The sequence below is a fragment of the Ascaphus truei genome, chromosome 14 (genome assembly GCF_040206685.1).
Source record: "Ascaphus truei isolate aAscTru1 chromosome 14, aAscTru1.hap1, whole genome shotgun sequence".
In the NCBI taxonomy this organism is placed as follows: Eukaryota; Metazoa; Chordata; class Amphibia; order Anura; family Ascaphidae; genus Ascaphus; species Ascaphus truei.
In genome coordinates, this window is record NC_134496.1 from 13,881,504 (window position 1) to 13,906,715 (window position 25,212).

The 25,212-nt window shown below is 46.5% G+C and overlaps 1 protein-coding gene across 2 annotated transcripts in view; it reads right to left on the reverse strand.

Moving 5' to 3' along the window:
- The window catches only part of LOC142465627 (protein-glutamine gamma-glutamyltransferase 5-like), a 50,378-nt gene that overhangs the window by 7,649 nt on the left and 17,517 nt on the right, over positions 1-25,212 (reverse strand). For both annotated transcript variants that reach the window (XM_075569739.1, XM_075569738.1), the window contains exons 4-11: positions 23,854-23,972; positions 22,111-22,239; positions 19,841-20,018; positions 16,021-16,159; positions 10,056-10,159; positions 8,410-8,655; positions 7,385-7,735; positions 5,662-5,822 (exon numbers count right to left, since the gene is read on the reverse strand). In XM_075569739.1, coding sequence (XP_075425854.1) covers positions 5,662-5,822; positions 7,385-7,735; positions 8,410-8,655; positions 10,056-10,159; positions 16,021-16,159; positions 19,841-20,018; positions 22,111-22,239; positions 23,854-23,972 — 1,427 coding nt within the window. The remainder of the gene's footprint in view (positions 1-5,661; positions 5,823-7,384; positions 7,736-8,409; positions 8,656-10,055; positions 10,160-16,020; positions 16,160-19,840; positions 20,019-22,110; positions 22,240-23,853; positions 23,973-25,212) is intronic.

Genomic DNA, 25,212 nt, shown 5'->3' on the forward strand with positions numbered 1-25,212 from the left:
GGTATTGAGGGACGGGATTTAAGGCGCTGGTAATGAGGGATGGGATTTAAGGCGCTGGTATTGAGGGACGGGCTTTAAGGCGCTGGTATTGAGGGACGGGATTTAAGGCACTGGTATTGAGGGACGGGATTTAAGGTGAAGGTATTGAGGGACGGGATTTAAGGCGCTGGTAATGAGGGACGGGATTTAAGGCGCTGGTATTGAGGGACGGGATTTAAGGCGCTGGTATTGAGGGACGGGCTTTAAGGCGCTGGTATTGAGGGACGGGATTTAAGGCGCTGGTATTGAGGGACGGGCTTTAAGGCGCTGGTATTGAGGGACGGGATTTAAGGCGCTGGTATTGAGGGACGGGCTTTAAGGCGCTGGTATTGAGGGACGGGATTTAAGGCGCTGGTATTGAGGGACGGGATTTAAGGCGCTGGTATTGAGGGACGGGATTTAAGGCGCTGGTATTGAGGGATGGGATTTAAGGCGCTGGTATTGAGTGACGGGATTTAAGGTGAAGGTATTGAGGGACGGGATTTAAGGCGCTGGTATTGAGGGACGGGATTTAAGGCGCTGGTATTGAGGGACGGGATTTAAGGCGCTGGTATTGAGGGACGGGATTTAAGGCACTGGTATTGAGGGACGGGATTTAAGGCGCTGGTATTGAGGGATGGGATTTAAGGCGCTGGTATTGAGGGACGGGATTTAAGGCGCTGGAATTGAGGGACGGGATTTAAGGCGCTGGTATTGAGGGACGGGATTTAAGGCGCAGGTATTGAGGGATGGGATTTAATGCGCTGGTATTGAGGGACGGGATTTAAGGCGCAGGTATTGAGGGATGGGATTTAAGGCGCTGGTATTGAGGGACGGGCTATAAGGCGCTGGTATTGAGGGACGGGCTTTAAGGCGCTGGTATTGAGGGACGGGATTTAAGGCGCTGGTATTGAGGGACGGGATTTAAGGCGCTGGTATTGAGGGAAGGGCTTTAAGGCGCTGCTATTGAGGGACGGGCTTTAAGGCGCTGCTATTGAGGGACGGGATTTAAGGCGCTGGTATTGAGGGACGGGATTTAAGGCGCTGGTATTGAGGGACGGGATTTAAGGCGCAGGTATTGAGGGACGGGCTTTAAGGTGAAGGTATTGAGGGATGGGATTTAAGGTGAAGGTATTGAGGGACGGGATTTAAGGTGAAGGTATTGAGGGACGGGCTTTAAGGTGAAGGTATTGAGGGATGGGATTTAAGGTGAAGGTATTGAGGGACGGGATTTAAGGTGAAGGTATTGAGGGACGGGATTTAAGGCGCTGGTATTGAGGGACGGGATTTAAGGTGAAGGTATTGAGGGACGGGATTTAAGGCGCTGGTATTGAGGGATGGGATTTAAGGCGCTGGTATTGAGGGACGGGATTTAAGGCGCAGGTATTGAGGGACGGGCTTTAAGGTGAAGGTATTGAGGGATGGGATTTAAGGTGAAGGTATTGAGGGACGGGATTTAAGGTGAAGGTATTGAGGGACGGGATTTAAGGCGCTGGTATTGAGGGACGGGATTTAAGGTGAAGGTATTGAGGGACGGGATTTAAGGCGCTGGTATTGAGGGATGGGATTTAAGGCGCTGGTATTGAGGGACGGGATTTAAGGTGAAGGTATTGAGGGACGGGATTTAAGGCGCTGGTATTGAGGGACGGGATTTAAGGCGCTGGTATTGAGGGACGGGATCTAAGGCGCAGGTATTGAGGGATGAGATTTAAGGCGCTGGTATTGAGGGACGGGATTTAAGGTGAAGGTATTGAGGGACGGGATTTAAGGCGCTGGTATTGAGGGACGGGATTTAAGGTGCTGGTATTGAGGGACGGGATTTAAGGCGCAGGTATTGAGGGACGGGCTTTAAGGTGAAGGTATTGAGGGATGGGATTTAAGGTGAAGGTATTGAGGGACGGGATTTAAGGTGAAGGTATTGAGGGACGGGATTTAAGGCGCTGGTATTGAGGGACGGGATTTAAGGTGAAGGTATTGAGGGACGGGATTTAAGGCGCTGGTATTGAGGGATGGGATTTAAGGCGCTGGTATTGAGGGACGGGATTTAAGGTGAAGGTATTGAGGGACGGGATTTAAGGCGCTGGTATTGAGGGACGGGATTTAAGGCGCTGGTATTGAGGGACGGGATTTAAGGCGCAGGTATTGAGGGATGGGATTTAAGGCGCTGGTATTGAGGGACGGGATTTAAGGCGCTGGTATTGAGGGACGGGATTTAAGGTGCTGGTATTGAGGGACGGGATTTAAGGCGTTGGTATTGAGGGACGGGATTTAAGGCGCTGGTATTGAGGGACGGGATTTAAGGCGCTGGTATTGAGGGACGGGATTTAAGGCGCAGGTATTGAGGGACGGGCTTTAAGGTGAAGGTATTGAGGGATGGGATTTAAGGTGAAGGTATTGAGGGACGGGATTTAAGGTGAAGGTATTGAGGGACGGGCTTTAAGGTGAAGGTATTGAGGGATGGGATTTAAGGTGAAGGTATTGAGGGACGGGATTTAAGGTGAAGGTATTGAGGGACGGGATTTAAGGCGCTGGTATTGAGGGACGGGATTTAAGGTGAAGGTATTGAGGGACGGGATTTAAGGCGCTGGTATTGAGGGATGGGATTTAAGGCGCTGGTATTGAGGGACGGGATTTAAGGCGCAGGTATTGAGGGACGGGCTTTAAGGTGAAGGTATTGAGGGATGGGATTTAAGGTGAAGGTATTGAGGGACGGGATTTAAGGTGAAGGTATTGAGGGACGGGATTTAAGGCGCTGGTATTGAGGGACGGGATTTAAGGTGAAGGTATTGAGGGACGGGATTTAAGGCGCTGGTATTGAGGGATGGGATTTAAGGCGCTGGTATTGAGGGACGGGATTTAAGGTGAAGGTATTGAGGGACGGGATTTAAGGCGCTGGTATTGAGGGACGGGATTTAAGGCGCTGGTATTGAGGGACGGGATCTAAGGCGCAGGTATTGAGGGATGGGATTTAAGGCGCTGGTATTGAGGGACGGGATTTAAGGTGAAGGTATTGAGGGACGGGATTTAAGGCGCTGGTATTGAGGGACGGGATTTAAGGTGCTGGTATTGAGGGACGGGATTTAAGGCGCAGGTATTGAGGGACGGTCTTTAAGGTGAAGGTATTGAGGGATGGGATTTAAGGTGAAGGTATTGAGGGACGGGATTTAAGGTGAAGGTATTGAGGGACGGGATTTAAGGCGCTGGTATTGAGGGACGGGATTTAAGGTGAAGGTATTGAGGGATGGGATTTAAGGCGCTGGTATTGAGGGATGGGATTTAAGGCGCTGGTATTGAGGGACGGGATTTAAGGTGAAGGTATTGAGGGACGGGATTTAAGGCGCTGGTATTGAGGGACGGGATTTAAGGCGCTGGTATTGAGGGACGGGATTTAAGGCGCAGGTATTGAGGGATGGGATTTAAGGCGCTGGTATTGAGGGACGGGATTTAAGGCGCTGGTATTGAGGGACGGGATTTAAGGTGCTGGTATTGAGGGACGGGATTTAAGGCGTTGGTATTGAGGGACGGGATTTAAGGCGCTGGTATTGAGGGACGGGATTTAAGGCGCAGGTATTGAGGGATGGGATTTAAGGCGCTGGTATTGAGGGACGGGATTTAAGGCGCTGGTATTGAGGGACGGGATTTAAGGCGCTGGTATTGAGGGACGGGATTTAAGGCACTGGTATTGAGGGATGGGATTTAAGGCGCTGTTATTGAGGGACGGGCTTTAAGGCGCTGGTATTGAGGGATGGGATTTAAGGCGCTGGTATTGAGGGACGGGATTTAAGGCGCTGGTATTGAGGGACGGGATTTAAGGCGCTGGTATTGAGGGATGGGATTTAAGGTGAAGGTATTGAGGGACGGGATTTAAGGCGCTGGTATTGAGGGACGGGATTTAAGGCGCTGGTATTGAGGGACGGGCTTTAAGGCGCTGGTATTGAGGGACGGGATTTAAGGCGCTGGTATTGAGGGACGGGATTTAAGGCGCTGGTATTGAGGGACGGGCTTTAAGGCGCTGGTATTGAGGGACGGGCTTTAAGGCGCTGGTATTGAGGGACGGTATTTAAGGCGCTGGTATTGGGGGACGGGATTTAAGGCGCTGGTATTGAGGGACGGGATTTAAGGTGAAGGTATTGAGGGACGGGATTTAAGGCGCTGGTATTGAGGGACGGGATTTAAGGTGAAGGTATTGAGGGACGGGATTTAAGGTGCTGGTATTGAGGGACGGGATTTAAGGCGCTGGTATTGAGGGACGGGATTTAAGGCGCTGGTATTGAGGGACGGGATTTAAGGCGCAGGTATTGAGGGACGGGATTTAAGGCGCTGGTATTGAGGGACGGGATTTAAGGCGCTGGTATTGAGGGACGTGATTTAAGGTGAAGGTATTGAGGGACGGGATTTAAGGCGCTGGTATTGAGGGACGGGATTTAAGGCGCTGGTATTGAGGGACGGGCTTTAAGGTGCTGGTATTGAGGGACGGGATTTAAGGCGCTGCTATTGAGGGACGGGCTTTAAGGCGCTAGTATTGAGGGACGGGATTTAAGGCGCTGGTATTGCGGGACGGGCTTTAAGGCGCTGGTATTGAGGGACGGGATTTAAGGCGCTGCTATTGAGGGACGCGATTTAAGGCGCTGGTATTGAGGGACGGGCTTTAAGGCGCTGGTATTGAGGGACGGGATTTAAGGCGCTGGTATTGAGGGACGGGATTTAAGGCGCTGGTATTGAGGGACGGGATTTAAGGCACTGGTATTGAGGGACGGGCTTTAAGGCGCTGGTATTTAGGGACGGGCTTTAAGGCGCTGGTATTGAGGGACGGGATTTAAGGCGCTGGTATTGAGGGACGGGATTTAAGGCGCTGGTATTGAGGGACGGGATTTAAGGCGCTGGTATTGAGGGACGGGCTTTAAGGCGCTGGTATTGAGGGACGGTATTTAAGGCGCTGGTATTGAGGGACGGGATTTAAGGCGCTGGTATTGAGGGACGGGATTTAAGGCGCTGGTATTGAGGGACGGGATTTAAGGCGCTGGTATTGAGGGACGGGATTTAAGGCGCTGGTATTGAGGGACGGGATTTAAGGCGCTGGTATTGAGGGACGGGATTTAAGGCGCTGGTATTGAGGGACGTGATTTAAGGTGAAGGTATTGAGGGACGGGATTTAAGGCGCTGGTATTGAGGGACGGGATTTAAGGCGCTGGTATTGAGGGACGGGATTTAAGGCGCTGCTATTGAGGGACGGGCTTTAAGGCGCTGGTATTGAGGGACGGGATTTAAGGCGCTGGTATTGAGGGATGGTATTTAAGGCGCTGGTATTGAGGGACGGGATTTAAGGCGCTGGTATTGAGGGACAGGCTTTAAAGTGCTGATATTGAGGGACGGGATTTAAGGCGCTTGTATTGAGGGACGGGATTTAAGGCGCTGCTATTGAGGGACGGGATTTAAGGCGCTGCTATTGAGGGACGGGATTTAAGGTGCTGGTATTGAGGGACGGGATTTAAGGCGCTGGTACTGTATTGAGGGACGGGATTTAAGGCGCTGGTATTGAGGGACGGGATTTAAGGCGCAGGTATTGACAGGCTTATCAGTAGGATAAAGATTCTGAGAACTCAATGTGTTTCATTTTTTAACTATCTCTAACAAATCAGTTACCTCTATTTCAAGATTTGGGACAGCGAGCGTGATGTCTTTCTCAACCAGCAGCATTTCCCCAGTGTCCTGCAGTTTTCCCACGGCAGACACTCTCAGGAGATGACTATCAGACAGGTATGTCTTGTACACTGAATAAGGAATCTGGAACGGAATTTCATTCTCTGGGAAAAATAAGTCCAACCAGTCAAGAAAACTACTGAATACGTGGTGGCCTATATATGCAATATTATAACCATTAAACCTACAATGCAGTTTCAAGTGTAACACCGCGATTCAAGGAGCTCAGATAAGGGGTATGGGAGACCAATTCGGTGTTAATTGCCATTGACTTGAATGTCAGTTAGCACTCGTGTTTTGGTTTTAACAATTGTTCCTGTTTTGATTTTAAACGTGGCTTTTGTTCTAAAACAAAACCCAATCGTATTCTGGTTTTGCCAGCACTTTGTTTTGGATTTTAACCAAATTATAGAAAACTCACAATAAACAAGAAAATGATAATAAAATAGCATAATAAACATGAATTTTTGTTTTTTTAAAAGAGAATAAAATCATAAAAACAAGTGGAAAACAAATAATATAACGGAAAAAAATCAAAAGACTAAGAAGATACGGAAAGAAACACTTAGGGACGGCCAGTTGGCCTGGTAAGAAACACTTAGAGATGGCTAGATTTAAAACCAATCATAGAATATACGAGAACACCTTGATCTACACTGGCGACACACTTTATTCGAGCTCGGCTAGTCCCACGAATTCGGGTATACCCGGGTGTATTGAGGTTTGTGACTGTTTTCTGCCCGAGTGCATTGCGTTATTTTCCAGGCAGGGATTGAAGCATTTTATTCCCGCTGGCTGCAATACTGCACAGTATATATATATATATATATATATATATATATATATATATACTGCATTACAATTCATGAATTTATGTCATCTGGTAGACACTCGAAGCATTGCAGCCTATTAAATCCTAATCATTATCATTTAACAGATCAGCCGCCCGTCAGCCAGGCATGAACCCAGGCTGGGAAGGCAAACGCAACGGGGCTTGTCAGAGGTGAGGAGCGGCGCATTCCAGGTATCTGCCAGGTACATACTGGGTAGTTGCTCGAATAAAGTGTGTCGGTGCAGTAATATGATACTAATATTGAACCGCAGAACAGAACATTTCCCATGAAAACCTATAGAAACCTGGGTACCAAAAGATAAATAAATAATTCTAAATCAGATATACAGTACCCAAAAATATGAAACAACGGATAGTCTTGTAAATATTGTACAATATACCGAAAGGAAATAGTAGTAATGTAAAAAATGATGTCCATGATGGAAAAATGCACAAATATATGTGTAAATACGGATCCCAGAAAAATGATAATTCTGTTGTAAATAAGTAACAGTCTCACGGTTCATATAAATACCGGCTTTGGGATTTCCCTTGTTGTATCATAATGTGGGTGTCTCCATACAGAAGACGCTGATCAATTATTCCGTTCATGGTGTTGCAGGGCAATGGCTTCTGAGCCCTGCACAACCTCAACCTCACCTGTCACATCTGCTTCCCACAGCCCAACGTGCGTTTCGCCGTATCGACTTTGTCAGGGGTCAGTATTTCTATGAACCGTAAGACTGTTATGTATCAAGAAAACAAGGTGTCTTCTGAAGCTGGAAGATGTTTTATTGAGTAGCACCTCTTAGTAAATATGGACGTGTAGCTTACCTGCTTTGGGACTTAGTCTGATGGAAGCTGTTTCCTGCCACACCAGGTTTCCTGGCTTACCATCGTACTGTATGGTCTGTGCGCTTATATTCATGTCTATCTTTTTATTCTGAAAAGTTAGATTTGAAGCCAGCAAGGCGAGCCGGATGTCCTCGCCAATAACTGGAGACTCTTTCAGTTGTAATTTCATCTTTAATCCCACCTCATGGAGAGAGGGGTTGGGGGAATGGGCGTCAGGATCACTGTTTTCTGGTGGGGTCGGAGAGGAGCTGGTAGTATTATTCACCCCAGAGTTTGGAGAATTCCTACGTGCCGCTGCTTTTTCAAACACGGTCCTTTCTTCTTTAGATCCTAGTAACAGAACAGTAATAATATTTGTTACCATATAGCGCTGATATTGTATACATCGCTATATGACACAGTTAGTCCCTGCTCAAAGAGTGTGTAGTCTAATGTTGGGGCGTAGGCGGATAAAGTGACTTGTCCAAGGTCACGAGGAGACTTGACATTGGTATTCAGACTGGATTCCCCAATTTCTACATATGTAACTCACTTAGTAGCCGCATTTATAGGAATACAATACAAGGTACAGTAAGACTAGAAAACAGACCCCGTATTGTACAATATTCTGATGAAATCCTCAAATAATAAAAAGAAACTTGCAGAGGGGAGCGTACCCCATTCATGCTTCCATTATATTAGTAAGCCATATAAATGCAGTATTGTATTGGTGGTAATGTCACTGCCCAGTGCCAGGTCAGAGTGACCTGAAGCAGCCGATCCGGACGTTTTCCGGACGCAGTTGCCCATTGAAGTGTATAGGGAGTAACGTCTGAGTTGCCAGATTGGCTCATGTCGAGCCAGCCCCTATCTGTGCAATGTTATTTCATAGTCTGGTCTGTAGGGTCTCATTGTGCCTGTGAAATGCTATGAATGCTGGTTTTACACTTTCAGGGCTATTATTATTATTATTACATAGGAAAACTTTTCAACTTAACCAAGCAAAAAGACAGAATTGTATTTACCTTCCTCATACTTGTAGCTACTGGTAATGTCCAAACGTGAGCCATTCCCAACGCTCTTGGTGCTGATTCTTTGGCCGACCCGTTTAGTGTTCAGTAAGGGATTATTCTTACGTGAGGAGTCAGGTTGTACAACCCACGAGATGATGTCAGCATTGACCTCGGCAAACAAGAAAGGACCATCATAATCCAGGTGAACATCTCCATCCTTGATGGCTCTCACTGAAGTGGGCCCACAGCAAAATGTTCCTGGTGCGGGACACGTACAATTAGACATCATTAAGGTGGTATATTTTTCTAGGTCCATTCATATGAATGGGACCGTACAATGTCTTATGGAAAAGCAAAGCTTGCTAAATATGCGGCTAAATCTTATCTCCCTGTGATAGACAATATAGGTTCACAGAATAATGTCATAGGCTGGTAGAGTGATGTAATAGGTTGATAGAATGATGTAATACTGTAGATTGGTAGAATGATGTAACAGGTTGGTACAATGATGTAACAGGTTGGTAGAATGATGTAATAGGTTGGTAGAATGATGTAATAGGTTGGTAGAATGATGTAATAGGTTGGTAGAATGATGTAATATGTTGGTAGAATGATGTAATAGGTTGGTAGAATTATGTAATAGGTTGGTACAATTATGTAATAGGTTGGTAGAATGATGTAATAGGTTGGTAGAATGATGTAATAGGTTGGTAGAATGATGTAATAGGTTGGTAGAATGATGTAACAGGTCGGTAGAATGATGTAACAGGTCGGTAGAATGATGTAACAGGTCGGTAGAATGATGTAACAGGTCGGTAGAATGATGTAACAGGTCGGTAGAATGATGTAATAGGTCGGTAGAACGATGTAATAGGTTGGTAGAACGATGTAATAGGTTGGTAGAATGATGTAATAGATTGGTAGAATTATGTAATAGGTTGGTAGAATGATGTAATAGGTTGGTAGAATGATGTAATAGGTTGGTAGAACGATGTACTGTCATTGTGTAATGTGTACATTTATATGCATTTTTTGGGTGGTGTCAGGTGGTATTGCAAAATTAGACACTATGGCTCCTAATGTGAAACTAACAAAAGAAAAAGAAAAAATACACAGTAGAATATACAGGCAGAATACATTCCTTCATGAACAGCACTTTAACGGAGCAGTCCCCATGCAATTTAGTTTTTATTTATTTACTAAAAACTACATTTTTGGAGCCGTGTAATGTACAGTAAGTACACGCTTCTCCTTATCAGGCGTGGGAGCCGTGTAATGTACAGTAAGTACACACTTCTCCTTATCAGGCGTGGGAGCCGTGTAATGTACAGTAAGTACACGCTTCTCCTTATCAGGCGTGGGAGCCCGTGTGTAATGTACAGTAAGTACACGCTTCTCCTTATCAGGCGTGGGAGCCGTGTAATGTACAGTAAGTACACGCTTCTCCTTATCAGGCGTGGGAGCCGTGTAATGTACAGTAAGTACACGCTTCTCCTTAGCAGGCGTGGGAGCCGTGTAATGTACAGTAAGTACACGCTTCTCCTTAGCAGGCGTGGGAGCCGTGTAATGTACAGTAAGTACACGCTTCTCCTTAGCAGGCGTGGGAGCCGTGTAATGTACAGTAAGTACACGCTTCTCCTTAGCAGGAGGCTTCTTACCATTGCTGGCTTCCTGGGGTGTTGCATCCACTACTTGCCACCCACTGTATCCAGGTGGAAGATCTTTACGCTCCATCCAACACTCATCCCACACATGAAAGTTCCTGTGTAAGAAATTCTAATTATATTCAGCTTGAAAGCCACAGAATTTGCATGGACGTCGGGTCGCCAGGTGTCCAATATTGAACCCAACTGGGCGTGTATGTGTAAACCGGTATTACCTCTCTGGGCGTGTATGTGTATACCGGTATTACGTCTCTGGGCGTGTATGTGTATACCGGTATTACCTCTCTGGGCGTGTATGTGTATACCGGTATTACCTCTCTGGGCGTGTATTTGTATACCGGTATTACCTCTCTGGGCGTGTATGTGTATACCGGTATTACCTCTCTGGACGTGTATGTGTATAACGGTATTACCTCTCTGGGCGTGTATGTGTATACCGGTATTACCTCTCTGGGGGTGTATGTGTATACCAGTATTACCTCTCTGGGTGTGTGTATGTATACTGGTATTACCTCTCTGGGTGAGTATGTGTATACCGGTATTACCTCTCTGGGTGTGTATGTGTATACCGGTATTACCTCTCTGGGCGTGTATGTATACTGGTATTACCTCTCTGGGTGTGTATGTGTATACCGATATTACCTCTCTGGGCGTGTATGTGTATACCGGTATTACCTCTCTGGACGTGTATGTGTATACCGGTATTACCTCTCTGGACGTGTATGTGTATACCGGTATTACCTCTCTGGGCGTGTATGTGTATACCGGTATTACCTCTCTGGGCGTTTATGTGTATACCGGTATTACCTCTCTGGACGTGTATGTGTATACCGGTATTACCTCTCTGGACGTGTATGTGTATACCGGTATTACCTCTCTGGGCGTGTATGTGTATACCGGTATTACCGCTCTGGGCGTGTATGTGTATACCGGTATTACCTCTCTGGACGTGTATGTGTATACCGGTATTACCTCTCTGGACGTGTATGTGTATACCGGTATTACCTCTCTGGGCGTGTATGTGTATACCGGTATTACCTCTCTGGGCGTGTATGTGTATACCGGTATTACCTCTCTGGGCGTGTATGTGTATACCGGTATTACCTCTCTGGGCTTGTATGTGTATACCGGTATTACCTCTCTGGGAGTGTATGTGTATGCCGTTATTACCTCTCTGGGCGTGTATGTGTATACCGGTATTACCTCTCTGGGCGTGTATGTGGATACCGGTATTACCTCTCTGGACGTGTATGTGTATACCGGTATTACCTCTCTGGGCGTGTATGTGTATACCGGTATTACCTCTCTGGACGTGTATGTGTATTCCGGTATTACCTCTCTGGGCGTGTATGTGTATACCGGTATTACCTCTCTGGGCGTGTATGTGTATACCGGTATTACCTCTCTGGACGTGTATGTGTATACCGGTATTACCTCTCTGGGCGTGTATGTGTATACCGGTATTACCTCTCTGGGCGTGTATGTGTATACCGGTATTACCTCTCTGGACGTGTATGTGTATACCGGTATTACCTCTCTGGGCGAGTATGTGTATACCGGTATTACCTCTCTGGACGTGTATGTGTATACCGGTATTACCTCTCTGGGAGTGTATGTGTATACCGGTATTATCTCTCTGGGCGTGTATGTGTATACCGGTATTATCTCTCTGGGCGTGTATGTGTATACCGGTATTACCTCTCTGGGCATGTATGTGTATTCCGGTATTACCTCTCTGGGCGTGTATGTGTATACCGGTATTACCTCTCTGGGCGTGTATGTGTATACCGGTATTACCTCTCTGGGCGTGTATGTGTATACCGGTATTACCTCTCTGGACGTGTATGTGTATACCGGTATTACCTCTCTGGACGTGTATGTGTATACCGGTATTACCTCTCTGGGCGTGTATATGTATACCGGTATTATCTCTCTGGGCGTGTATGTGTATACTGGTATTACCTCTCTGGGAGTGTATGTATATACCGGTATTACCTCTCTGGGCATGTATGTGTATTCCGGTATTACCTCTCTGGGCATGTATGTGTATACCGGTATTACCTCTCTGGGAGTGTATGTGTATACCGGTATTACCTCTCTGGGCGTGTATGTGTATACCGGTATTATCTCTCTGGACGTGTATGTGTATACCGGTATTACCTCTCTGGGCGTGTATATGTATACCGGTATTATCTCTCTGGGCCTGTATGTGTATACTGGTATTACCTCTCTGGGAGTGTATGTGTATACCGGTATTACCTCTCTGGGCGTGTATGTGTATACCGGTATTACCTCTCTGGGCGTGTATGTGTATACCGGTATTACTTCTCTGGGCGTGTTTGTGTATACCGGTGTTACCTCTCTGGGCGTGTATGTGTATTCCGGTATTACCTCTCTGGACATGTATATGTATAACGGTATTACCTCTCTGGGCGTGTATGTGTATACCGGTATTACCTCTCTGGGCGTGTATGTGTATACCGGTATTACCTCTCTGGGCGTGTATGTGTATACCGGTATTACCTCTCTGGGCGTGTATATGTATACCGGTATTATCTCTCTGGGCGTGTATGTGTATACTGGTATTACCTCTCTGGGAGTGTATGTGTATACCGGTATTACCTCTCTGGGCGTGTATGTGTATACCGGTATTACCTCTCTGGGCGTGTACGTGTATACTGGTATTACCTCTCTGGGCGTGTATGTGTATAGCGGTATTACCTCTCTGGGCGTTTATGTGTATATGGGTATTACCTCTCTGGGTGTAGTGACCTGACTGGCTTGGGGGGCCGCGGGATTTCCCCGCACAGGGAGAGAGCAGGGCAGTTGCTAGGGGGCTGGGCAGCTTCCTCTATCCTGATTGGCTGGGGCTGGGTAATGCAGCCAATCAGCAGGAAGTGCCAGGAGCCTGGGGGTGGGGCCAAGAAGAGGAGGGAACAGCATGGAGCAGAGACAGGTGAGAGTTGTGTGTGTCTCAAGCGTGTCGCACCTTTTACCATGGTGTCCAGAATTTTGGAGAAGCAACCAGACAACCCTACATGGATGGCAGACAAGAAACACTTGCGCCCCCTCCCCTACCTGCTGGGGAGCCTCAGACCCCTTTTGCTTTCTCTCATGTTTAGGGTCCCCTTATGTCTGTCCCAGGAATGTTTAACTCTCTTCCTGTGTTGGCCTTTACCACCTCTGCCGCAAGTTTATGCCATGCATCCACCTCACTTTCAGGAGTGCTACCCCTCCACATTTCCCCTGAACCTCTCTCCAGACTCAGCACATGACCGCTTCATACGGATGTTTGAACGCTTCTATCATATCCTCCCTCTCCCTCCCAAGCTGTACACGTGATGAAAGTTTGTTACAAATCGCACCAGTTCACCCCACAGCTCCTGTGTAACAAACTACTCAGCGCTGTACAATTGTGAATTACAATTGCATATCTGGTGGGCACTACACACATATATATCATTCCCTTTGATCAGCAAGAGTTTCACAGGCAAAGCCCCCTCTCTCCCACTCCCTTTATTGTTATTGGGTCTCAGATAAGGCTGGGGTGGGATAAGGGGAAAGGGAACACGATGAACAAACACTTCCCCCATGCAGAGACCCCGAAGAAATGCACAGGGAGAAAGGGTGACTAACACAAGTAATGCTGGCGCCTGGGAAAGTGACTTGCACAAGTAATGCTGGCGTCTGGGAAAGTGACTTGCACAAGTAGTGCTGGCGCCTGGGAAAGTGACTTGCACAAGTAGTGCTGGTGTGTGGGAAAGTGACTTGCACAAGTAGTGCTGGCGCCTGGGAAAGTGACTTGCACAAGTAGTGCTGGCACCTGGGAAAGTGACTTGTACAAGTAGTGCTGGTGTGTGGGAAAGTGACTTGCACAAGTAGTGCTGGTGTGTGGGAAAGTGACTTGCACAAGTAGTGCTGGTGTGTGGGAAAGTGACTTGCACAAGTAGTGCTGGCGCCTGGGAAAGTGACTTGCACAAGTAGTGCTGGCGCCTGGGAAAGTGACTTGCACAAGTAGTGCTGGCACCTGGGAAAGTGACTTGTACAAGTAGTGCTGGCGCCTGGGAAAGTGACTTGCACAAGTAGTGCTGGTGTGTGGGAAAGTGACTTGCACAAGTAGTGCTGGCGCCTGGGAAAGTGACTTGCACAAGTAGTGCTGGCGCCTGGGAAAGTGACTTGCACAAGTAGTGCTGGCGCCTGGGGAAATGACTTGTACAAGTAATGCTGGCACCTGGGAAAGTGACACTCTGCATGTGGGGAGGAGTAAGAGTGAGTGCATTGATTAGACCGTTAGAGTGTGTAAGAGGGAACTGTAGTTTAGCGAGTGATGGTCATATAGGAATATGTGAGCACTCTGGTGGACAGGTGAGTTCAGGTTTTGAAGTTAGAGAGAGAAGGTGCTTTCCGGACATTGAGAGGGAAGGAGTCCTAGAGGTAGAATGCAGCATGTGAGAAGGGGTGTTGGCATGACACGGGGTAAAGAGAAGACAAGCCTGAGCAGAGCTTAGAGAGGGGTTAAGGGTATATAGAGAGATTATAGCTGAGCGGTGCTGTACTCGTTTTGTAGAAAATGCCAAGTTTAATAGGGAGCCAGCAGGGAGATTTCAGGAGGACAGAGACTGATGCACAGGAGGGCGAGGTTATGCAGCAGCATTTTGAATATAGTATACTGAACGTTGGAAAGCTGTGAGGTAGGGAGCCCAGTGAGAAGAAGGAAGCAGTAGTCCAGATAGGAGAGAATGAGGGCATGCATCCACATTTCTTTAGTAGAGAAACAGTAAAAAGGTTGTATTTTGGCATGTTACGGAGAAAGAAGCATTAATGTAAGGGGAGAAGCAAAGAGAAGAGTCAAATATGACACCTAAATAATGGGTTTGGGGAACTGAATGGATTGTAGTGATACCGACTGTGAGACCGTTGGGGACCGGGGATTACGGCTGTGAGGTTCGTTGGGGATAGATACAGTTCTGTATCATACAGGTGATCGTTGCAGTTAAATGGTTACAGGAATGTCACCGAGGGAGAGAGTATATAGAGAGAAGAGGAAAGGTCTCCAAAGCGAGGTTTGAGGCAGGCCAACGGATAGATACACTGATGGGACGATGAGAGAGGAACGGGAAAGCCAGAAGAGTGGAGAATGGGAAAGAGAAGCGGGTGCTAAACACTGCAGAGAGGTGTTACAAAAATATTTAACAATGCTTGGATTGTAGGTGTCAGATTTGGGCCAAAAATACATCAATCCCCCATATGTGACCCCTTAACCACATCACTGCCATTAATTCACTTAGGCCCTAGGAGGGACTGACCCCTTAACCATGTCACTGCCATTAGTACACTTTGCTCCTAGGAGGGACTAACATTTTAAAGATGTCAGTGCCATCCCAAGCGCAGTACAAAGGACTCGGGGCCATCCCTTTAGGTTGGAGGAAAGGAGATTTCACCAGCAACAAAGGAAAGGGTTCTTTACAGTAAGGGCAGTTACAGTGTGGAATTCATTACCCATGGAGACTGTGATGGCAGATACAATAGATCGGTTCAAAAAAAGGTTGGACATCTTTTTACAAAGGAAAGGTATACAGGGATATACCAAATAAGTATACATGGGAAGGATGTTGATCCAGGGAGTAATCTGATTGCTAATTATTGGAGTCAGGAAGGAATTTATTTTTCCCTTATGAGATATCATTGGATGATATGACACTGGGGTTTTTTGTTTGCTTCCTCTGGATCAATAAGTAAGTACGGATATAGGATAAAGTATTGGTTGTCTAAATTTAGCACAGGTTGCACTTGATGGACGTACGTCTTTTTTCTACCTCATCTTCTATGTAACTATGTAACTATATACAGTAACTGCCATTAGTACACTTCGGTCCTGGGTCCTTTAGAGCATATGAGCCTGGATGATTATATAAAAATGCATGTTTAACTACTCGAATGTAAAAGCAAATGATCTTACCATATACTGTCTGCGGTTTCTTTCTTCAGCATCCTTCCATAGTTATCATAATATTCATCTACGTGTAAATTTCCATCCGTGTCATGGGCAGATTCAAAGTTGGTTATCACACGTGTAGGAATCCCCAGGCATCTCATCACTAGAAAACAAATCAACCAGAGTTTGCAAAGCCTCGTGTTAAGGTGCAGGTCACCGGTACCAACGTGTCTCCTGTAAAACCATCATAACCCCTGTAGTCACCGGCGGTTTGGCGTGTACAGAAGTCGCAGAATGATATGTGAGAAAAAACCCTATTCTCTGTTGCAAACGGCTACTTCTATACTGCGTTTATAATAAGGGAGGAGAAATGCCTGTGTTGAAAAAGGAACGCACCTGAGGAACCCTGGGAGATATGCAAATGGCTATGCAAAGCATATTTAAATGAGTCACACCTAAAATATTTGAAGGGGGTACTGGTGTCAGACCCAATAGAACCAGAACCCACAACTTCTGCTACTCAGGATCACATCTCTAACATTGAACTAAACCAGATGCTGGGAAATGGTGTGGTCACAGCATACTTTTGAGCTCTACCACTCACGCCCAGGGTGAGTTGCCACCTTCTTCTGAAGGCTAACCCAGAGATAACATTTTTGAAATTTTGCGCTTACCTTCAGTGGTGTCGTGTCCCGACATCCTTCTGCCATCCACCTGGCATCCCCCCTGCAACCTGTCAATATGGCTGTGCGGCATCAAACGGCGCCGCGTTGCCATGACAACGGGATGCAATGTGACATCACGTGGCTTGAAGTTGCCATGACAATGGGATGCCTGATGGTGCCGAGGCATCACGTGACGTCATGTTGTCATGGCAATAGCCATCACGTGATGCTGTGACATCCTGTAGCATTCCCGTTGACATGGCAAAGTGGCGCCACTTGACGCCAAGCATCCATATTGACAGGGTGCAGGGGGAGATGCCGGGAGGACGCCGAGGATGCTGAGAGATGCCGCTGAACGCCGCCGCCCGGAGGTTTACAAGGTAAATCCGTAGCCCGGAGATACGTGGCCAAAACCTGTAGTCTGCGGGTCAAACTCGGAGTGGTGGCAACCCTGCTCACACCTTACCCACCCCCAAGGCAAAAGCCGTATCTCAGGCTCTGGTGGGTACTCGTAATCCCTCTCTCGCCAGGAAAAACTGTGAGTTGTTGGAAGCAATTTTGCTGTTTTACACTTTTCGGAGCTACTAGAATACAGCTAGTTTGCAAAGAATACTAATTTAGCCATTGCGCCCAGATTTGCGCAGCCGGAATGAAACCGCTTCTAAACAAGCCTTTTCTGCACGGATTGGACGTTTCGAGAAGTGCTTACAGCATAGCAATGCGCCGATCCCAATTCGGAGCTAAGAGAATGAGTTAGATCCGAAAAAATCAAACCCCTCCCAAGCCCCAGCTCACCGTGTTTACAAACTGACTTTAAATAATGAGTTTAAACCTACTTATAGGTGTTGGACTTGGGTAAAAACCCCCTCAATCCCCCAGATGTGACCCCTAAACATGTCATTACTACACTATGGTCCAGACAGAAACGGCCCCAGCAGGGATATGCTAGCATTAACCTTTAAAGGAATAGTTCCTCCTAGGCAGTGGCGGATTTCCCTTTGGGCCTGGGCGTAGGGTGGCAAAGTTTGGGGGTGACAACATTTTTTTTGTGCTTTCAACTACAATCTTCATAAGTTCTTCAGAGTTGTGTGTTAACGAGTCCCCGCGCATTTAGAGCTGAAGCAATTTTTAGCTCTACGGTAGGTACAATTCTCTGCTGTTATTCTTCAGGTTCTTGATGTTGATTGTTTTCGTCTTTTTTTTTTTACATGGAACACACCAAAGAGAAGAGGACCTCATTCTCCGGAGGCCGGAGTGTCCCTGGGCTTGATAGCGTTCAGGAAGAAGGCAGAGGGTGCTAAGAAGGGGCCTTCGTGATGTAAGAAGATCAGAGGTACAGATAATGGAAGAATCAGGGGAGTAGATGGTTATGGGAGATTTCAATGCAAACGTTGGTGCCCATTGAAAGACGCAGCATCAGTGGGTAAGTACGGATACAGTAACGGGAATGAACGTGGAGACAGATTGGGAGAATTTGCAGAATGTGAAAACTTCTCCATCAGGAATTCATTCTTCCAGAAGAATCCAAATAGAAAATGGACATGGGATGGACTCAATGGAGTCAGGAACTAAATGGAATATATCCTAATTAACATGTGGTGGAAGAGTGCACAGTATGTAACCGTTTTGACACAAGGAGTGATCACTGATTGGTTTGCTGCAACTTATATCTGAATATATACATATATGTAGCCATGCCTGGTTTGGCTACCAGTCTGCCCTCCCTGTCATGTAAGCCCTGGTAACAGTGCAGGCAGTGACAGGACCAATCGTGGGGTTTCCCCACAGAGGCAACTAACTTGAGTGACAGAGGAGGAGGTGGGACTAGGCCTGTGTTCTGCTCAATCCTGGGTTCAGACCTGGTACCCTCTTCCCTTGTAATTAAGGGGCTGCATCACTACATTGTTGCAGTGCCTCTCCCCACTTGAGAGAGGCTGGTCCACACAGAGGTGTCTGTGCATTGGCACCCTCTGTTCCTCTTCCCCTTGGGGGATTAGGGAGTGATGCCGTTTCCCTGGCCTTACTAGAGGATCAGGGAAGAATAAGGACTGCTTCAGGGGCCCTTGGCCTGCAGTGTAGGTCCAGGGACCATCCAAAGGTGGCAGACCTGTGTGTGAGCTGTACTGGGCATGAGCCCATGTTATACTGTGCTGAAGCAGAGAATAAAGCAGTTCCAGTTTAATATACTCCGGCCTAGAGTGCAATCTGGAGCTTGCAGCAGATGGAGGCGCTGTACTGTCAGAGATAAGAACCCATGATGTTCCGCAGAAGCCTGTCCTATTCTCCCCAACAAAACCGGTGGAGACTCAGATCTACTGTGAGCCAGTAGGTATGCAACACCATACACCGTGTAATGGCAGAATCTCCCATTAAGCTGCGTAGTCCAATGAAGAGGAGGCGCGGCTGAATCCCGCGCAGCTGCATCCCACACACCGGTACCGAGTTTCACTCTCTCCCGACAAGTTAATTTGTCCAGCTCTCTACACACACACAGATTAAAAATAATATCATTGTACAAACACACACACACACACACACACACACACACACACACACACACACACACACACACACACACACACACACACACACACACACACACACACACACACATTAAAAATAATATTGTACAAACACACATATACACACACGCAGGCGCAGACAGGATTTAAGTGACTACGGGAGGGTAACAGCGGCACACATACATGTGCAATGAGTGAAACGTGACTGATGCCTGACAATGTCCTAATTTGCACACTGTTGATTAGAAATATATTTAGTCATATACCGATGCAGCGGGCTTCATTTCTCCTCCAGATAACACAACATAACCTATTATAATGCAGAATATCACAGAGATTCCATAGGTGTCAATGGCAGTGTTACTGCGGAATATTACAGCATATCCCACCGGAGGGGACAATAACACAGCGAAGCAGTGTGTGGTGTGAGTGTGTGTGTGTGTGTGTGTGTGTGAGTGAGGTGTGTGTGTGTGTGAGAGTGTGTGTGTGTGTGTGTGTGTGTGTGTGTGTGTGTGTGTGTGTGTGTGTGAGTGTGTGTGTGTGTGTGTGTGTGTGTGTGTGTGAGAATGTGTGAGTGAGGTGAGTGTGTGAGTGTGTGTGTAAGAATGTGTGAGTGAGGTGAGTGTGTGTGAGTGTGTGTGAGTGTGTGTGTGTTACCTGTACATAGAACTGCAGCAAACACCCAGCACTGCCCGTATCTGACCGGTCGGAAGTTTGCACCAAGCCACTGCCGCAGGATAGGACCACTTCCATTCCACCGCATTGGGTTGGTCCCATCATAGTATCTTCCGTCCCATTTTCCTTCCAGAATCCCATTATCATCGTTGCTGTTGATCTAAGATGAGATTAGAAGATGAGGGGTTAACAGGAACATGGAGCGGGACTATGGTCATTGAGATTAGAAGATGAGGGGTTAACAGGAACATGGAGCGGGACTATGGTCATTGAGATTAGAATATGAGGGGTTAACAGGAACATGGAGCGGGACTATGGTCATACTCTGGGTTTTATGTTGGAGCTAAGGGCGTTTGAAAAAATCACAAAGACATAATGTATGGTACAGGAAATGATATATATATTAGGGGGGTAACAGATTACTGGGACGGACTCCTTATATTAGGGGGGTTACAGATTCCTGGGACAGACTCCTTATATTAGGGGGTTACAGATTGGGGAGAGGACTCCTTATATTAGGGGGGTAACAGATTACTGGGACGGACTCCTTATATTAGGGGGGTTACAGATTCCTGGGACAGACTCCTTATATTAGGGAAGTTACAGATTCCTGGGACAGACTCCTTATATTAGAGGGGTTACAGATTCCTGGAACGGACTCCTTATATTAGGGGGGTAACAGATTACTGGGACGGACTCCTTATATTAGGGGGTTACAGATTGGGGAGAGGACTCCTTATATTAGGGGGGTAACAGATTACTGGGACAGACTCCTTATATTAGGGGGGTTACAGATTCCTGGGACAGACTCCTTATATTAGGGGGGTTACAGATTCCTGGGACAGACTCCTTATATTAGGGAAGTTACAGATTCCTGGGACAGACTCCTTATATTAGGGGGGTAACAGATTACTGGGACAGACTCCTTATATTAGGGAAGTTACAGATTCCTGGGACAGACTCCTTATATTAGGGGGTTACAGATTGGGGAGAGGACTCCTTATATTAGGGGGTTACAGATAGCTGAGAGGTCTCCTTATATTAGGGGGGTTACAGATAGCTGAGAGGTCTCCTTATATTAGGGGGTTACAGATAGCCGCGAGGAATCCTTATATTAGGGGGCTACAGATTGGGGAGAGGACTCCTTATATTAGGGGGTTACAGATTCCTGAGAGGACTCCTTATATAAGGGGGGTTACAGATAGCTAAGACAGACTCCTTATATAAGGGGGGTTACAGATAGCTGAGAGGACTCCTTATATAAGGGGGGTTACAGATAGCTGAGAGGACTCCTTATATAAGGGGGGTTACAGATAGCTGAGAGGACTCCTTATATTAGGGGGGTTACAGATAGCTGAGAGGACTCCTTATATTAGGGGGTTACAGATAGCTGAGAGGAATCCTTATATTAGGGGGGTTACAGATAGCTGAGACAGACTCCTTATATTAGGGGGGTTACAGATAGCTGAGAGGACTCCTTATATAAGGGGGGTTACAGATAGCTGAGAGGACTCCTTATATTAGGGGGTTACAGATAGCTGAGAGGACTCCTTATATAAGGGGGGTTACAGATAGCTGAGAGGACTCCTTATATTAGGGGGTTACAGATAGCTGAGAGGACTCCTTATATTAGGGGGGTTACAGATAGCTGAGAGGACTCCTTATATAAGGGGGGTTACAGATAGCTGAGAGGACTCCTTATATAAGGGGGGTTACAGATAGCTGAGACAGACTCCTTATATTAGGGAGGTTACAGATAGCTGAGAGGACTCCTTATATTAGGGTGTTACAGATAGCTGAGAGGTCTCCTTATATTAGGGGGTTACAGATAGCTGAGAGGTCTCCTTATATTAGGGAGGTTACAGATAGCTGAGAGGTCTCCTTATATTAGGGAGGTTACAGATAGCTGAGAGGTCTCCTTATATTAGGGAGGTTACAGATAGCTGAGAGGACTCCTTATATTTGGGGGTTACAGATAGCTGAGAGGACTCCTTATATTAGGGAGGTTACAGATAGCTGAGAGGACTCCTTATATTAGGGGGTTACAGATAGCTGAGACAGACTCCTTATATTAGGGGGTTACAGATAGCTGAGACAGACTCCTTATATTAGGGAGGTTACAGATAGCTGAGACAGACTCCTTATATTAGGGGGGTTACAGATAGCTGAGAGGTCTCCTTATATTAGGGGGTTACAGATAGCTGAGAGGTCTCCTTATATTAGGGGGTCACAGATTGGGGAGAGGGATTTACCATGGCGCTGATCACTCTGCTGACGTACACGGGGTCATTTCTCCGGCCGCAGTCGCTGATCGGGTCTTCGTGGCAATTTTGACTCCTATCCAGTAATTTCAGGCAGATTTCTATCACGTCCTCGTCAAACTTCATCAGGATCAGAGGGAAAGTGAGCGTGTCAGTATGTATTAAACATAACATAGTAACGCTGTACGTTGGCTTTGTATTTAAGGCACAGGCCCTGAGAGCTGAGCTGTCGCTGGGTACAGAAACGATCCATCCCATTGTCTTCTTCAAGGAAAAAAAAAGTAACCACGCAAAAGGCAAAGATTTGACTGTTTCTGTCTTTTTGGCGAATAAGCACAAATTTGTTTAACCCAACAGATCCCGTTATAAATGAGAATCAGAGCTGGGCGGATTACTTCTTCCAATTTCAATCCTTTCGGCGGCGGAGTTCCGAGGATCGCTCTCGAAAAGTCAAATCCGCCATTTTGTTTCTTGCACTGAAAATCCGAGCGTCGGGTTAGTAATCCGAACCTGAACACTGAGTCCGTCACACGGAATTATAATGGGGGGAGGAGCCGGGGAGGGGTATAAATAGGGGCGGAGCCTGGAGCTGAAGCTGTGGTGATGTAGGCCCAGCAGGGTTTGGATGTCGACTGGTTGGGCTGCTGTAGTTCTATAGCTCAAACATTTATACATTATTTACCTAATAAAACTTGTAGTTTAACCATTAACCCGTGAATGACTGGAATGACACCTGTCAGCGGGTGTCCAGTGTCCACTCCTGGGCTGGACTTAGTGGTCTGAGTTCCAGTACTGGTTCTTTTTCTAGTAAATGAGTTAAATAGCAGTAAGTAGGGCACTGCTTGTCGGCGCCCTGCTTTTCGGCAATCTGGCGGTACCGAGAAGGGAGCTGCCATGTCTGCGCATGTGGAGAACAGGGGGGGGGGTGCCGAGGTTGCGCATGTGCAGAACGGGGGGGGGGGGGGGGGGTTCCAAGGTAGCGCATGTGCAGAACCAAGGTCGCGCATGCGCAGAACGGAGGTCGCGGATGCGCAGAACGGAGGTCGCGCATGCGCAGAACGTAGGTCGCGCATGCGCAGAACGGAGGTCACGCATGCGCAGAACGGAGGTCGCGCATTCGCAGAACGGAGGTCACGCATGTGCAGAAGGTAATTGCAGGTCTGCACTTGCACAGACACAGAAAATCACAGGTTCCAATGTCTGGGTCCTATCTGTATATTCATATTAAATAATCATAATATTAATAAGAATACTGTCAATTATTGTCAAAGAGGCTTAAACTCTTTTTTTCTTACAATCTGACGGCGATCCGATATAAACACGGCCCGCGGGATGTATGTATATCTTTATTTATATAGCGCCATTAATGTACATAGCGCATCACAGCAGTATGGATTCACGTTATATCCCACGCCGAATTATTTAATATCCGAAAAAAACGAGATTTATGGACGGATTTTAAATAATCCGCGCGGATTAACGTCGAGAGAATCCGAAGTCGGAATTTAATGCACGGGTCGGATTTTGAATGAAAAGTCCGAGAAAGTCCAGAAACGGATTTGGACTAATCTGCCCCTCTGTACTCAGAATAATATCACAGAGAATTTAAATGCAGCGATAAAGCAGAATATTACAACATATACCACAGTATGCCACCAGAGGGCGAAATACACACACATATACTGTACACAGCATATATATTAGCAGCTGAACATATCCTGCATGGAGATTTACCTGTCCAAAGTTCCATGATTGTGGGCGGATCCAGTCTGCGTTTCCCATGTAGATAAACCCGTTCTCGTTTAGGACGTACTCTTTCCTCTCTGCTTCGCTGTCCAGGAAGACTGCATCGCCTGTGAGAAATACAAGCGCTGATATTATCCCTACAGGGACTTGAAAAAGAACGCTGCGACGTTCGAAATGCATTGGATGGGTCTTTTGCCACATTAAAGTGCCCTTTTAATCATTTTTTTGTCCTGGTTTCTTCCTGCTCCGTTTGTGCTGGTGCGCTTTTTGGTCTCCCTTTTCCCTGTATTGCATTGAGTAGCTGCACAGCCTGCCTGCCTGCCCTACCAGGATGTGAGTATTTGCATATTTTTCAGGGGAACCTGCCAATGAGACTGATGGTGAGTGGGTTGCACCACACACCACCTGTCTTCAGGAGGATAGTACCCATTATATGACACAATAGGTACTATATCAATTGTTAGTACCCTGGTACAGTGGTCTGGCTTATTATCATTTTGAGATATACCTGCATTTGAGCGCTTCAGCTATTTTCCATACTGATATTATCCCTACCCTGAGATTCGGTGCTCGTGCAGTATGGCCAGCGGGCATCGAACCCCGGCTTCCTTACTGATGTTTAGATGGCATTAGACGTAACTTGGAGGTCCCAAGAAGTACAGATTGTCCTAGAACTTTGCCTTAGGCTAGGTGTGACCCCATAGCGTTCCTATCTTACAGTACTTGTACATACAGTGGTGTGAAAAAGAAAGTACACCCTCTTTGAATTCTATGGTTTTACATATCAGGACATAATAACAATCGTCTGTTCCTTAGCAGGTCTTAAAATTAGGTAAATACAACCTCAGATGAACAACAACACATGACATATTACACCGTGTCATGGTTTATTTAACAAAAATAAAGCCAAAATGGAGAAGCCCTGTGTGAAAAACTAAGTACACCCTTACTGCTTCCATAGGAATTAAGATGCTAAGTAGCAGACAGGTGCTGCTAATCAAATGCCCTTGATTAATTGATCATCAGCAAGTGTGACCAACTCTATAAAAGCCGAACATTTAGCAGTTTGCTGGTCTGGAGCATTCAGATGTGTGTTAACACAATGCCAAGGAGGAAAGACATCAGCAATGATCTTAGAGAAGCTTTAAGACCTGCTAAGGAATAGATGATTGTTATTATGTCCTGATATGTAAAACCATCGAATTCAAAGAGGGTGTACTTTCTTTTTCACACCACTGTATGTATATACAATAAATAATCAGACCATATATATATAACACATAATATTATCCTCATTTATCATTCAAACCCTTATAATAAAGGCAAGATCATGGCAAAATCAAAGGA